This window comes from Lissotriton vulgaris, unplaced genomic scaffold (genome assembly GCF_964263255.1).
Source record: "Lissotriton vulgaris unplaced genomic scaffold, aLisVul1.2 SCAFFOLD_613, whole genome shotgun sequence".
NCBI lineage: Eukaryota > Metazoa > Chordata > Amphibia > Caudata > Salamandridae > Lissotriton > Lissotriton vulgaris.
The window spans coordinates 922687-939179 of NW_028248661.1; the positions used below are offsets into that span (position 1 = coordinate 922687).

Genomic DNA, 16493 nt, shown 5'->3' on the forward strand with positions numbered 1-16493 from the left:
TTTTGTGAATTGGTGATTTGCTTTTTAGCATGTAAAGGTAAAGGTAAAGTTAATTCACCAATGGGTTGTGTGTACTGTAGGTAATTCCATTGTGTAGCGGAGTGGGATTCTTGCATGAGTTCTGTGTTTTCAATGAAATGCGTAGTTACTAAATCTCTGCAACTTCCACTAACGGAGCGGAGTTCATTGTCCAGGGTTACTACCAATACTGACTCACGAGAAAAGAGGGCTAATGTATCAAGGGGTTTTACCCATTCTATGTAGGTAAATATGATAGTACAAATTGGGAAAGATTTTTAAAGAAACCACCCATTTTGCCTATCAGTGAAAGAATCATATGTAGCCCAAAAAATTAAACAAGATCTAAACATGCTTCTAAAATCAGCATCTGTAGAACACAGACCAAAAAACTGAAAAGAGCAAAAGGAAGAAGAAACAATATTTTAGTGACATTTCTAAATAACAAAACTCAAGCAGTGTAGTCCAGTCTTTCTTGCTAGTACCTTGTATAACAATGTTACATTGTATTGGCCCCTTCAGGAAGAAATAAAAACGACTCTTTCCCTTTCCTTTTCCTTTGAATGGCATTTAGTTTGTGGTTGTACAGATGTTTTTTCAGAGCTTATATGTTTACACTGGTGATTGCTATTTCTCTTTCGGTGGGGATTTAGCAGTTATTAAATGATTAAACCTAAAACAGGATAGCCTAATCATGCTTTTATTCATAAGAACCTAGAAATTTTCATATAGACAAATTGTTCATTTTTAAGAAAATTAAAAAAAAAATTTTACAAGCATAAATTGTTAATTTTTCAGTAACTAATAAAATGTATTGCAATGGTTTATAATTAACTGCGCAAATAAACTTAAAGTTAAACATTCATCCACACACCCTATTCATCCACCCATTACACTCCATCCTTCAGCCCATCCGTCTATCCATCCATCCATGCACCCTATCCCTTCACCCATCCAGACACCCACCTACCCATTGAACTCCATTTGTCCGGCTTTCCATCTAGCCATTCATCTAGCCACACACTATATTCCTCCATCCAATCAGCCATGCACCCACCCATTCAACTCCCTCCACCCATCTACACACCCTATTCATCTACCCAACAAACCCACCCATTCATCCATTGATCTCCCCACATATCTCTCTCAGTCTGTTTGACTTATGTCTATCTTCAGAACTATAAACTTAAAATACACTTTGTTTACATGAATACAATAGCCTTCTCAGATGAACTTCCAGCCAATTGACTGCTCTTCTTGCTTCACAGGTGATTTTCTCAGCTCCTCGTCTTTTGGTGCCCCGACGACTTTGGGCGATGGTTGAAGAGCCAAACCCTGGGATGGGCGTCTGTGTCCAATCACAGACTCGCCCTCTTTACAGAGGTAATAAACAGTGCTTGTGTTTTTCACCAAAGCTGCTATTATGGTGCAGGGTCTGTAACAACCAAAACGTTCTGCTCTAAAAACCTGCTAATTATTATTATCTTGGAATTCACTACCTCAGAGGCGGCCTGAGGCATCTCTTCCAGCACAGACACACCTTGTGATCTGCGCCGAAGCCCGTGTCATCCTTCATTCTGAGAGCTGATTGGAGGATGCGCATCCTCTTCGGGTATATAAGGGCTCGATCTGAAGTCAACAGAGCATCCACCTAATGGACGAAACATTGTGACAGAACTGGAGGATGGACGGAAGAGCATGGGCCCTGGTCGCAGTGTTTCTGCTGAGCACCTGCTGGAGCTCACCTGTACAGGTGAGAGCCTCTCAGCAGCGCTACGTAGAGCTGTGTGCATGTGCAGGCAGGATCCGAAGTAACTGTGTCATAATCACCTGTGTGCAACTTTAGACTCTGAGGTGCGCATCTCTATGAGTGCACCCGAACAAGTGAGAAGAGAAGTAACAGATTTTTTTTTTATAAACACATTTTTATTGATTTTACAAAGAAAAAACAGCCAATCATCAAGGTTCCATGACAGTAAAGGAATGCATACAATATTCTGGACAATCCAAGGGACAAGTGCATATAAGTCAAAAGGACCGCATTTGGAAAATCCCCTATTAAACTAATCAAAGCCCCCCAACCACTTCCCCCAAACCCTACGATGCTTCTTGGGGCAGCCACGTGCAGCATACAATGTTTTTTCTTGTGCGGCACACCAGTCGACCCCCGCCCGCCACTTTCCCACAGTGGGAGGGTCAGGACTGTTCCAAACAGAGGCTATTCCCTCTTGGCCACAACCATTGCTGTCGTATAAAACAACTTTTCATGTCTGGACCCGTCCAACCCATCCGTGATGCCTAGGATCGCATGCTTCGGATCGTGAGGAATCTCCCACCCCAGCACCTCAGTGAGCTCCTCCTCTATGTCTCCCCAGAAGTACGTCAAGCGCGGACATGACCACACTACATGGAAAAAGTCAGCCGGCTCGTGGCCGCACCTCACACAAGCGGGGGACAGCTGGAACCCCGCGCTGAGCACACGAGCCGGTGTCAAATAGGCTGCATGCAAAAAGTAGAGCTGTATCATGCGCAGTCTGGCTGAGGCCGTGACTGTCCTGGGTGCCATAAGGGCGTCGCGCCAGTCTTCTTCTTCCAGGGAGCCCACCCATTCCTACCATTGGATCCACAGCTGCTCAAGTGAGGTGGGGGTATTGTTAATGAGTGTCCGATAGATGCGGGAGACGCCCCCCCCCCTCCCCAGGTCCCCCAACATGATCTGTGCCTCAGGCGGGCTATGGTCCAGGGGAGGAAGTAACAGAGGTATATTCACCTGTGTGCAAGTGCAGGCTCCCAGGTGTGCATCTCTGTGAGTGCACCTGTACAGGTGAGAAGGAAAGTAACAGAGTTATATTTACCTGTGGGCAAGTGAAGGCTCCCAGGTGTGCATCTCTGTGAGAGCACTTGTACAGGTGAGAAGGGACGTAACAGTGTTAAATTCACCTGTGGGCAAGTGCAGGCTCCCAGGTGTGCATCTCTGTGAGAGCACTTGTACAGGTGAGAAGAGAAGTAACAGTGTTAAATTCACCTGTGGGCAAGTGAAGGCTCCCAGGTGTGCATCTCTGTGAGTGCACCTGTACAAGTGAGAAGGGAAGTAACAGTGTTATATTCACCTGTGTGCAAGTGCAGGCTCTCAGGTGTGTATCTATGTGAGTGCACCTGCACAGGTGAGAGTCAAAGTAACAGTGCTATATTCACCTTTGTGCAAGTGCAGGCTCTCAGGTGTGTATCTATGTGAGTGCACCTGCACAGGTGAGAGTCAAAGTAACAGTGCTATATTCACCTTTGTGCAAGTGCAGGCTCTCAAGTGTGTCTCTGTGACTGCATCGGCACCGGTGAGAAACAGTTACTGTTTATGGAGACCCACAACTTACAAAAACTCTCATGTTTGTTTAACTACGTGTCCACTTGCACAGGTGTGAAGTGCAACAACTGTATTATTTAGATCTGCAGCACATCTCGCTTACCACGTGTAGCAGAGATGGGGTTCTAGACAGGAGGGCATCACACCTGTGTTCACCTGTGCGCCCTGGAATGGGCATAGTGACTGAAACTATATGGAGTTAAAATAATCTTATCTACACATATCCTTGTAGCTTCTATGTGCTATAAGTGCAGTTGCATGTTTTGAACAGTGTGTATGAATATCAACACCTTTCTCCTAGTGTACAGATAGTACTGGTGTACCTACTCTCTGTGTACAATGTGCAGCTAGTTCAGTTGCCTTTATACCTTCAATGGCCTGTGTGAAGTGTGCACATGTAGGTACATACTCTATATAGTGTGTAGATAGTAGAGGTAAATTAACATTGTATCTGCTTTGTACAATTTGCACAGACTTGATGCTGTCTTCTGATCATTAGTATAAGTTATCTGAAGTTTAGAAGATTTGTTTCTAATACATCCAATAAAGTACAGTAACACATCCTAATAATTAAACATTTAAAACCTTTCCTTCAGCAGGCAGTCTTTGAAGACCCAGAGGCACATCATGGTAAGTTACATGTTATTCCCTCAGTACTATGTGTGAAATGTACACAGGGCCAGCAAGTTCAGTACTGATCGTTGATGGAAATGTGACTTTACTTCCAGATGCAGAACCCCCACATGAAGCAAAGAGCTTGGATTTGTTTGAGATCATCATCAACGAGAACAAAGGTAAGATACAAACAGGGCATTCTGGGACTGAGGTTGGGGGGTACCTGCACATGGTGCCAGCTCTAGTCGAGCCTTGGAACACACACATGTACAACATCACACACACACATACACGCAAAATCACACATGTAGAGTGCTACAAAACACACTCAGATTGTGGTACATCAGAGAAGCATCTGGTTTCCCATGTGATGTATCTGAAAATGACCTTAACTCTCTGGTGCGGAGTAAGCTTGTGTGCTTTAATAGGCTGTCATCTTTCCCCCAGTGCTCCTTCTAGCCCCTTAATTTTGAGCACCCCCTGATAGAGGTAGTTGTTCCTGAGGCAGAAGCCGGGAACTAGAGGGTATTAACTTATGGTTGGGTGAATTTACTGTTTTTAAAATACTTTTGAGAAACGCTTGTCTAGTGCAGAAGCGATTTTTATGCTTTGTGTGTAATTTGTTCCTAATTATCTGCTCCAGCCCTACTTACCCCACTCGCTCCCCCCGTGGGTCAATTTCCCCCAGGCAGCCGATTTTGGGCTTACCTGGACGCGTGATCCCTCTCGTAGGCGCTCTCCCACGGTCGCCATCTTGGGTGAGTGAGGTCGGCATGCTAGTGTTGCACCTGACGCTTGCCTCACCCTTCAAATGAGGATATATGATGTTACAACGCGTCCCTTTACAACGCATACCATGACCACGGATCCATTACAACGCAGGTCATGTTACAACGGATCCCTTTACAACGCAATTCACTACAACGCAGGTACTATTACAACGCAATACCATTACATCGTAAGTATAATTGCAGGTAAGTAAATAAAATTAATATTTAAAGTAAATAATTATTAATGTATTATTAATTTAAATTATTTATCATTAAAAAATGAAACATATATTTATACAATTAATTTTAATTTTTTAAATTGTAAATATATATTAAAAATAACCCTGTACCCCAAAACCCAACCCCAGCCCTAAAACCTAAAAATACCCCTGTACCCCAAAACCCAAACCCAGCCCTAAAACCTAAAAATACCCCTGTACCCCAAAACCCAAACCCAGCCCTAAAACCTAAAAATACCCCTGTACCCCAAAACCCAAACCCAGCACTTAAACTTAAAAATACCCCTGTACCCCAAAACCCAAACCCAGCCCTAAAACCTAAAAATACCCCTGTACCCCAAAACCCAAACCCAGCCCTAAAACCTAAAAATACCCCTGTACCCCAAAACCCAAACCCAGCCCTTAAACCTAAAAATACCCCTTACCCCAAAACCCAAACCCAGCCCTAAAACCTAAAAATACCCCTGTACCCCAAAACCCAAACCCAGCCCTAAAACCTAAAAATACCCCTGTACCCCAAAACCCAAACCCAGCCCTAAAACCTAAAAACTTACCTATAATTATACTTACGATGTAATGGTATTGCGTTGTAATAGTACCTGCGTTGTAGTGAATAGCGTTGTAAAAGGATCCGTTGTAACATGACCTGCGTTGTAAAAAATCCGTGGTCATGGAATCCATTGTAAAAAATCCATGGTAACAGTTGTACACCTTCAAATGAACCACGTCACCCGTACGTACAGCGGACAAGTGCAGCGGGCGCGCCAAAGGTAAGCCCGTCTGCGCCTCTCCGCGCCAGACCGGGCCCTGGGCCCTGCATTATCCCCACCAACACTCCTCAACCTCTTTTTTAGTCTAGGGATTTTCTAATGCATCATAGGCAGCCTCCTTATTCGATCTGCACTCACACTATTAGTATGATGGACCCCTCTACTCGTTGCCCCAGCTGCCCCTTCCAATTTATGGGACATGACCCCTGTCCCCCCCCAGTAGTTCCACTCAATATGGCCTTGCTTAATTGTCGCTCCTTGCCCAAACATGCCCCCGAAATCTACATGCTACTTCAAGATGGTCACCTGGAGGTCCTGTTCCTCACGGAAACTTGGCACTCACCGGATTCCAACTATGACATTGGGCGAGCCTTGCCTCCTGGCTTCCTGATTCAACGACTAGACAGACCTTCAGGGAAGGGAGGAGGAATTGCTATAATACACAAAGAGCACTTGTCCTGTCGACTTACCGACAGTCCGATTGCAGACTGCGATAACATCCTGTTCCTCATTCAAATCTCCCCTCTGAAATCTTTATCAGGGCTTCTTGTCTACCGTCCTCCGGGCCCCTTAGGGCAATTTTGCAGCTCCCTTCTAGGAGCCTCATTCGCTCTGGCTAGTACTTTCCCGAATTGTACCATCTTTGGTGACCTAAACCTTCATTTTGACAACCCAGGCGCTAAAGGGGCATCTGATTTGCAAGTTGACCTTGCAGCATACCAACTCCACCTGCTCAACGATCAACCTACCCAAACCAAGGGCCATCTTCTCGACCCTCTTTTTTTTAACATCCCGGATCTGAAGGTACAAAACCCTGTTGCCCTTCCTTGGACTGATCACGCCCTAATTGCTTTCTGCTGACATATTCCGGTGTCCTACCTGTTTAAATCGTCTCCCAAAACCCTGGAACGCCGCTGGTCGAAATTGGCCACAGAAAACTGGACGCAACTTCTTGAAAGCTCCCTTCCACCTCACGATCCCCTTATCCATATAGCGGACATTACGTTTTCTGCTTGGATTGAGGATTCTCTCGATATAATCCTCCCTAAGACACCGGTTCATACACCTGGTGGGAAGCCCAAGTCACCTTGGTTCAATAATGACCTCTGCATGCTAAAAAAACCTCTGCAAAAAAAACGAAAGAGCCTGGAGGATAGAATTTGACCCCCAAAAAAAGAAAGAATATAGTCGATCTATTTTAATCTATAAAAAGGCCCTTAAAACAACACAAGCTGCTTTCTTTGAGGAAAAAATCAGAACCGCCTCCTGTTCCTCAAAGGAAATTTTCCGTATAGTAAATGAGCTTCTAAAAATCCCACAGGCTCCCCCCCCCCCCGCAGACCCCACTGGTGACCGCTGTAATAAGTTCGCTGAATTTTTCAATGCGAAAATCCAAACCATTCTAAAATCCATCCCTCCCCTCACAGGAGAAATCCCTTCAGAATCCCTTCTCAGTACACAGCAACAACACAGTCCTTGCCTAAATTCCTTTTCCCCTATCAAAGAGGATACTCTTCTCCCCATCTTTCTCTCCATGAAAAGTGGCTCTCCACTTGACACAGAACCACCCAATATTTTGAAATTAGTTGCCCCTACTATCCTGCCCCCATTGGTCAAACTCATTAATACCTCCCTACTACAAGGCATTGTGTCTCACGGCTGGAAAAGGGCCATAGTAAAACTCCTCTTAAAAAAACCTCACCTTGACACGGCTGAACTGGGTACCTATCGACCCATCTCTTTACTGCCCATAGTCAGCAAAATAGCTGAAAAACTTGTCAACCAGCAGCTCTCAGTCTATTTGGAAACGAATGGGCTCCTGTATCCTTCCCAGACGGGTTTTCGCCCGGGTCAGGGCACTGAAACAGCCATGATTGCGGTTGTCGAGGAGGCTAGAAGGATCCTCGATTCAGGAGGATCAGTGGCAGTGATCCTCCTGGATCTGAGCGCAGCCTTCGACACAGTGAACTATATTACTTTGACCCACCGGGTCAGGGAACTGGGAATCTCGGGGTCTGCACTGACTTGGTTGAATTCTTTCCTTCACAACTGTTCCTTCCAAATTTTGGAGGGAACCTCTAAATCCCGTCCCACCCCTGCACACTGTGGGGTCCCTCAGGGCTCGTCCCTGAGCCCCACCCTTTTCAATGTTTATATGTCCCCCCTGGAGAGAATAGTCACCCCCCACGGGGTTAAACTTGTGACTTACGCTGACGATACCCAGCTTGTGGTCTCTCTCAGCCAGATCAATCATCCCCCGGATGATCTTTACTTCTGCCTCCAAGACATTTCACACTGGAAGGATTGTTCCCATTTTAAACTTAACAGTGATAAAACTGAGGTTTTAGTATTGGGCAACCAGTATCACTTCATTCCATAGAATTTGTGGCCTTCTTGCATGGGGTCTGCCCCGGCTCCAAAACAATCCTTTAAGAGCCTGGGTATGTGGCTCGACCAGGATCTCGCGTTTACTACCCAAGCCAGGAAGTCAGCGGGGGTCTGCTACGGCATCCTTAGGTCTACCCGCAAAATTCTTCCCCTGCTCCCCCAAGACTCTAGGAAGATCCTGATCCAGAGCCTTTTGCTATCTAGACTGGATTATGGTAACGCTCTGTACCTTGGTGCCCCTAAGAAAGTCCTCGCCAAACTTGTAATGTAAAACATACTTATATAGCGCATGCTGTCACCCAAAGGGTATCCTGGCGCTTTGACTCAACATACATCACAAGCAGAGAGGGATCACACAGCCCTAGGAAAAAGAATTGACTTCAGCCCCTTTTTTAAAAGAGACAATTCATTCATACTCCTTAAAGAAAGTGGAAGAGAATTCCAGAGTCTAGCAGCAGTGAAGCCAAAAGAGCGACCACCCATCCGTTTCCTCAGGATTCGAGGAACTGCCACTAAATAAGCAGAAGAGGAGAGTCGGAGTCTGGCTGCCGAGTACCATGTATATAGATTCTGAAGTGCCATAGGCCCCAGACCATGAAGTGCCCTAAAGACAATGCAAGATGCCTTGAAGCAGATCCGCTGATGTATAGACAGCCAATGAAGGTCCCTGAGTGCTAGAGAAGAAGAGGCTGAGTGCACCCGCGAGAGGGCCAACTTGGCTGCCATATTCTGAATCCGCTGCAATTGTCTAATCAGGGAACTAGGGCCACCTAGAAGCAGTGCATTGCAGTAGTCAAGTCTACTGAGTATAATACTACGCAATACTTCAGGTCTGGCCGACGCAGGCAGCATAGGGAGGATCTTGCGCAACATTCGTAGCAGCATCATACAGGTGCCAATGGTCTAGTTCACGAAGTCATCCAACTGCAGATGTGGGCCAAAGATAACACCCAGATTGCGAGCCGCATCCGCTGCTTCGACAGTGACCAAGGTAGCAGGAGGCCAGAAGTCCACAGGCAGAGGGCAAGGAATTTTATCCAATGAACAATGCAGTACCTCTGTCCTTGATCCATTGAACTGGAGGGAATTATGTCTCAACCAGTCCGCAGTGGCTAGCATACAACGGTGAAAGGTCTCTGTAGAGACAGCATCCTTACCTTCAAACGAGAAAATAAGTTGCGTGTCGTCAGCATAATTTATTACAGTAATGCCGAAGGATTTAATCAGCCTGATCAGGGGGCAGAGATAAAGATGAAATAAAATGTGGCCGATCGCAGACCCCTGGGGCACACCTTGCCCCACCATTCTGGTATCAGACCTAAATGGAGGTAAAGCCACCACTTGATGTCTATTGTGAAGGTAAGAGACCAGCCAGTCCTGAGCCGAGCCGACCACCCCATTCTTTTCCAATCTTCTGATTAGAGTAGAGTGGTTCACCGTATCGAACGCGGCCGACATGTCGAGCAGTACCAAAAATACTGCTCGACCACTGTCGACACGCGAACGAAGATCATCCAGAACAACCACCAGTGCAGATTCCGTGCCAGAGCTGGCCGGAAGCCAAACTGGGCTACATCTAAGCAGATATTTGCCTCTATAAAGCTTGATAGAGACTTAGTGACATATTTTTCCAAGATTTTGATTGGAAAGGGCAATAAAGAGATGGGCCTATAGTTCGCAGGACAAAGGGGGTCTAAAGTGGCTTTCTTCAATAGAGGGGATACCACCGCCAATTTCCAGCAGTCAGGAACCATGGCAGTGCTAAGAGATTGGCAGCAGATTGAATATAAGAGAGGAAAAGCTTCGCTTGAAACAGCTTCCAAAACTTATGTGGCAGCGGGTCCAATGGAGAACCCGAAGAAACACTATTGGCCAAGGTACAAAAAATCCTCATAAGATGGAAGGGGAAAGCTAGACAGCATCGAGTAAGCAATACTCTCCCTATTATCAGCTGGGGTCAATATAGACAATGACTAGCTAGTAGGCTGGGTGTTGAGAGTACTTGAAGCAGAGAGACCACTCAAAATGGCAGTGATCTTGTCCTCAAAAGTAGAAGCCAGAGAATCACACAGTTCCTGCGAAGCAGGAATACTATTAGTGGCACAAGCCGGGTTGGAAAGGTTGTTAACAATTTTAAAAAGGGTTTGTGACTTATTAGGAGCATGTGCTAGCGTGACCTCTAAGTACTTGGCTTTAGCGCTTTTTATCTGAGCTTTATAACCCAAGAACAACTGCTTGAAAAGAGTTTTATCTGACTCAAGATATTGCTTCCTCCAAGTTCTCTCTGCTTGTCTGCAATGCAGTTTCAGCTGAAATAGTTTGTTGGAGTACCAGGGGGCAGTATGCTTGGGCCTATCCTTCACTTTCCTTAGAGGAATCACTTTATCTTAGGATTCAGTAATCTGTTGACAGAGGCTCAGATAATTCTCCCCTCTGTAACTTCATTAGAGCAATTGTTCCCTCTTGGTGCTGGCACTACCATAACTGCCTCCATGGTGGGCACCATGTCCTTCCTAAGTGTCTTGCATGTCTGTTGGTGTCTGTACCCCTACTCCTAGGTGACACAGCCACACCTGCATACTCATATCACGGACCTTTCACACTCCCTGCACCTACAACCGCCTACTGGAACTTCCATCTTTGATTCTTCCTGGCTCCCTACATCTGGAAGACCTTCTGAATTTAAATCAGCTGAACCCCAGGTCCAAAGCTTTGTAGAATAACTTAAGTTTCTCAAGCTTGAAAGGTACTCTACTACAGGTGTCTTCCTTTGAACCCTCTCGACTGTCCCTGCCACTCAGCGGTGTCCTAGTCAGGAAGACATTTCCTTGCCTCCTACTGACCCAATCAAGGTTCTAGAGTCCACTCATCCTGCAGCTGATGCACACACGGCCTCTGTGAACTCTGTGCTGTCTTCTCCTGGGACTGGCACCACTGGGAACGATTGCTTTTCTCACCATCGGCATCATTTCTGTGTACCTATGCATAGGGCTTAGATTCAACATGCTTTACGAAATGAGTGAGTGTCAATAAAACAGGCAACAAGACCATAGCCAGAAACAAAACAAATAACAAATGGAACATTGAGTGGTGGCTGGATAGAGATGTAGGCAGAATGGTTGTGGGAGTTCATGTGCTCATATCACTTAGAATCAGTTTTAATAAAGGTACGTTTTCAGTTCTCTGGTAAAGGAGCTGAAGTCTTAGGACACAAGAGAGACACAGGAAGCAGGAGCTATGTTCTTGTGTTTATTCAAAACAGTGGCTGACATAGTGTCTGCCTCCCTTTAAAATATGGCTTCTCCAGAGGTAGGAGGTTAACACTAAAGCATGATTGGCTGTCGCTGGAGGCCATTTGCATTTTGACCTACCGGTGAACTTCAGTCCATACAAGAAGAACTTCTCTCAAACATTGGCCTATATTTTGTCTAACAACAAACTCCTCCCTCCACCCAACTGTCACTTTACTGTGTTGGAAGCGTTCTTCCATGAACTGGACAGCACTCAAGTGAAGCTTCTCTTTTTTTAATTGATATTTGAACATAACAATACAAGTTGTATTTGCTCAGAGGGGTCTAAGTAATAGATAATATCAGAAAAAACATTGCACCCAGAAGCAGTCATCTCTGAACCTGGGCCAGTATAACATAAAGGGCACATTGTCCATGATTGCGCCACGTTGCACCTTTAAGCAGGTGCGCAAGATGTAAACAGGGACTGTGTACCCTATTACAATGAATGCGCTGTCCCCAGGGCAGCGGAAACCTCATGCTGCCCTGGGGGCAGCACATTCAGTACAATATGGAGAGGCTGCTCCAAAGCTGCTCTGTGTTTCTCTGTGCAGGTGGCAACCCCCCTGCACTTTAAAAAGGGGTTTTACAGATCCCCCTGCTGGAGTGTTCAGTGACTACACACTCCTGCAGGTAGATGTGTGGGGGATCCATGGGACCCCTTTTCCCTCTCCAGAGGTCTGCTTACAGGGGGCGCACTGACAGTTGGCCTCCTAGGGCATGTTGGATACATCGCGGGCACAGAGGCAAAGAGCTCTCCTCATTTGCATACGGCAATGCCCCTATGGAAAAGAGGGAACGCCTTCTGAAAATAGTGCTGGCGCTACAAGTGAGCCAGGTGTATTGGTATTAGAGCTGTCTGCAGTCCCTTATATAAAACAATAGTGCCCTGGTGAGGGAAACTATGGGTGCACATGCCCTCGCACCCTAGGGGCATTACATATAATACGGCCCTGGTCTCCTTAGAGAAAATAAGTAAGAAAGGCGACCAAACTGACATTTCCCACCAGTCATCATTTAACATAACATCACATGTGTAGCACACGTCTATTTCGACCCTCCCATACATCCTTTAGGCCTGTAAGTGTATATTCCGCTAGAGGTGTAGCTCCGACTATTGGCCAGGTCCCTTCTACCCTCTATTATTAGGGCTTGTGGTGCTTGCGTGATTGTATGATTGTCTGGTGGGTTGGATTGTTATTTTTGTCTAGGGATATGGCTATCTCTGCTTCTCGTTCCTGGTGTCTCTCTCATCCTCCACTTGATGTGCTCTGAGTGTGCCTCATACATCTCTGGGTCGAGAGGTAGAGGGTGCAGTGAAGCATATATCTCAATTGTGTCTTTGCCTGTGGATACATCTTTCATCCAATTGTCTACTTCAGGAATGGTTCCCCATAGCAATTCACTACAATTCTGCAGTTGGCCTGTGATGCTGCAATAACTGTAAATCAGTTAATCCAGCGTGGCATCTTTTAAGGGCTACAGCTCCTGTGAGATGGTACATGTGATCCTACACGACTAAACTAAGTGATGAGTATAGGTACCAGGCTAAGGGGATAAACTCTGTATGTGCTGCCTGGCACCGCAGGCAGGTATGGGGCCCTGATGGATCAGGTGTAAATTATTTATGATTAGGGATCACGGTTTTATGGTATTTCTTTTTTGAACATTTCCATCTGTATTTATCTATGTTTATTGTTTACTAATTTTATCTGTATTTATCTACATTTATTTTGGGTTTTGTGGAAAAATGAAGCTGAAGTTAGTATATTTACACATTTATTTAACACTTGTGCGTGAATACCTATTAGGTTTCAATGCTGTAAACACCCGCAGAAGATAAGTCAATTAACTTATAAGAAAATATGCAAATTTCAGTATTAACCTTGTGCATATCTACTGCTTTTAAAGCCTCTTCACTAAAATTCCTTTCTGTTTTAACCCTGTTTCTTATCAATCCCCACAGCTATTTGCCTGGCAGTCATGGCAGACAGTATTTACAATTACTCAAAAAGCAACCCAATTTCCGTTTGTATCCACATTTAAAAATAAATACAGACAAGAAAATACATGTTTTCTGTCTTTTTTTTAATCTTTAAAAATCAGTAAAAATGGAAAATAGGGAGCCTTCTTCATGATGCAAAAATGTAGCAGTTTACGTCTATTATTCTGGGAGACCTTCTTGGTTTGCAACCAACAATATTTCCATTGTGTATCATTCAGCACCTCACAGATGTCTGCTATCCATGCCTGTCTGCTGTGAGTGGAGCCACATTTTCTAGCTGCTGTGAGCATTGTGTATAATTCAGAAACCTATGGTGTGGAATCTGGGGATCTGATTAGATTACCTGGATCAATGGTCTGAATTGCAGAGGTTCCTCCAAGAACCCTGGACCACTTTTCCAGATGTTGTATTAGTCTCATGTGAGAAATTACTGCTCAAATTCAAGTACCCCAGAGTTGTTATTTACATTTTTTTACTGGGCTAATGACTGGATCTCCAGAAGGTTTCAGCTTCCTTCCTCCCACTTTCCTTGCATGCCTTACCTACTGCTAGATATAACTATAGGAGCTTTGATTCCATCACTGAGCATATCTGCTCTAATTCCAGAAAGCAACCAGCTCCTGCAAGGTGGAGACATCGCTGTGAAACCTGGCCGGAGTGCCATGATATGTAAGGACGACAGCTGCTTTTGGCCCAAATCCAGTGATGGGACGGTTCAAGTGCCCTACACTCTCAGCGGTTACAGTGAGTGTCTGCTGTGGTGGTGGAGGTTGCATCTGGGAGAAGTAGTTACACTGCTTGGTCTATCTGCCCTCATTTCTCCCTTCTTACAAACTCTCCATTCTTCTACAGGTGACAGCGAAGTTGCTAGCATCACTGATGCTATCTCAGAATTTACAGCATTGACCTGCATCCGCTTTGTGGATCGCACCACGGAAACGGACTACCTCCAGATTGCACCGGGAGATGGGTAAAGACAGGGTCTGCTCCTGGGTGACCCCTATAAATGCATCATCATCTTGTGGCCACTGCCTCACCTGGGGGAACCAACTCTCTCAGTCCTTTAGTTCAACATGGTCCCCACATGTTCTGTAAAATGACAGTCCAATATTAGCGCAACATCAGTGTTGGTGGGTCCCTGATCTTGTAGGCACAAGTGTGTGATCCAGGACATTCTCTCAATCAATCCTCTTCAGTAGAAACTCTACTCATCACACAGTGTTTTTTCTCATACCACAAATCCCAAGTCACTGCCATTCTACTATCACATAAATAACTAATGTCTGTATCCTCTCACTGCCCTTGAAAGAATTGCTACACTGAATAATCATCAACATAGATCTGGAAAGTGGTGTAGACAGAAACAAGTCCTGGTACATAAGATATATGTGCAGTATATGTGGGTCCACAACTAGGTTGGTGATCTGTTTAGGATTGATAGGTAAGGTGGTAGATATTGATACCGCAGCATATCGTGTACACACAGTGGGGCATGTCCTTGAGCCACTTGCACCACCGTAGAGTCACTTTTTGTGATGCTCAGGAGGGGCAAACCATCAAATCATATTTATGAAGCCACTCAATTCCACTTTGCATGGGTTTGAATGGCCTCATAGAGATGGAGTAAGGCAGGGCAGCGCAGGTCACTGAGATTTCTTACTCTGTGCTAAAGAGGCATTCCATGGGCGTAGTGGTGAGTGTTGCTAGGCAACACCAATGGAATTTGATGCTTCCCCAGATTTAAAAGACCGTGTTCACCTGGGGATGTCCCAAAAACGTACGTCACACGAGGTGAGGCATAATAAGTAGAAATAACTTTATCTCTCCTGTTTTATTCCTTTATCTATGTGTGCTGCATTCTGCGCACACATAGAAAGATGAAAATGCCTCTATGGATTATTTCTGTGCACAAAGCTGCCTCTTCCTGCACTAAAACAATCCTCCCGACAATGCAGGGTGCCTGTATTCATGCTAGACTGCTGAAGCAGCACCAGCGCATGGGGACAAGGACTGGAATGCATCGTATTGGGTAAATATGGTGCCTTCCTGCCCTTTCACTTTGACGTAGAGCAGTACAGCTTGGTGACTTGCTGTACTTTCCTATGCAAAGTCCCCATAAATATCTCTCAAAGAATGTTAACATTCCTTTGCTTGCTCTGGTGGGACCGTAGCTAGTTTGGTGAAATTGTTTGTAGTTAAAGGTAAGGCGGTGGACACTGACACAACAGCTTACCATATTCAAACTGGATGCAACAGATATCATCATCATGCCTCTGCATGCGTTGGTGGGTGGATAACTAGTGTGGTGCAATGTTTATTGGGGTACAGATCAAAGAGAAAAGGTAGTTACAATTAATCTTAAAAGAACGACACTGACTACTGCGCATTTGTGTCAGTATTGTTGAAAAAAATAATAAATCCATAGCTTGATAGACGTATGCACAGGTATGCCCAAGTGGTTAATTGCAGAGGAAAGCAGTGTTGTTTGTCCATAAATATTATTCTATGAAGGCAAGGTCAGCAGCAGCATGGCAGATAAGAACTTCAGCAGGGCCTGCAGGCATGTCCTATTCAGAACAGGGATTCAGGAGAGATTTAAAAACATGGCTCTTCAATCAAGCTTAGATCATGCTGGCCACGTCTATACTACAGCCTTACCTGAGCACTGGGATGCCTCAGTCGAGGTAGCTGCGTGCTGTACAAATATCTTTGACTGCTTGATTGATTGATTGTTCAGATCCAAGAGGAAGGTAGGAGCACTGAGCTCCACCAACATCTGCAGGGAGCACACAGGTCCACTGGGATCCAAGTCCACAAAGTGACCAGGGGGCTGCAGAGCAGCTCCACCTTCTGTTTTCAAAGCCAGGCAGTGGACAGGCTGCCACTTCCAGTCTTTATCAGTGCATCTTTGCAAGTTTAAGCAGGAAGCCATTTAGGTGCAGGTGAAAGTTTCCCTCCTTTGAGAGGAGTCTGAAAGGCCATCATGCTACACTGCATTGTTTTGGACAGTTGTACGAAAAAGCAGCAGCGGACCTTA

General features: G+C 45.3%; 1 protein-coding gene across 1 annotated transcript in view; it reads left to right on the plus strand.

Moving 5' to 3' along the window:
• The first annotated feature begins 1702 nt into the window (after window positions 1-1702).
• Window positions 1703-16493, plus strand: part of LOC147663870 (astacin-like metalloendopeptidase) — an 81102-nt gene continuing 66311 nt past the window's right edge. Inside the window, exons 1-5 of the mRNA XM_086950140.1 lie at window positions 1703-1771; window positions 3979-4009; window positions 4108-4173; window positions 14063-14200; window positions 14309-14426. Coding sequence (XP_086806266.1) covers window positions 1703-1771; window positions 3979-4009; window positions 4108-4173; window positions 14063-14200; window positions 14309-14426 — 422 coding nt within the window. The remainder of the gene's footprint in view (window positions 1772-3978; window positions 4010-4107; window positions 4174-14062; window positions 14201-14308; window positions 14427-16493) is intronic.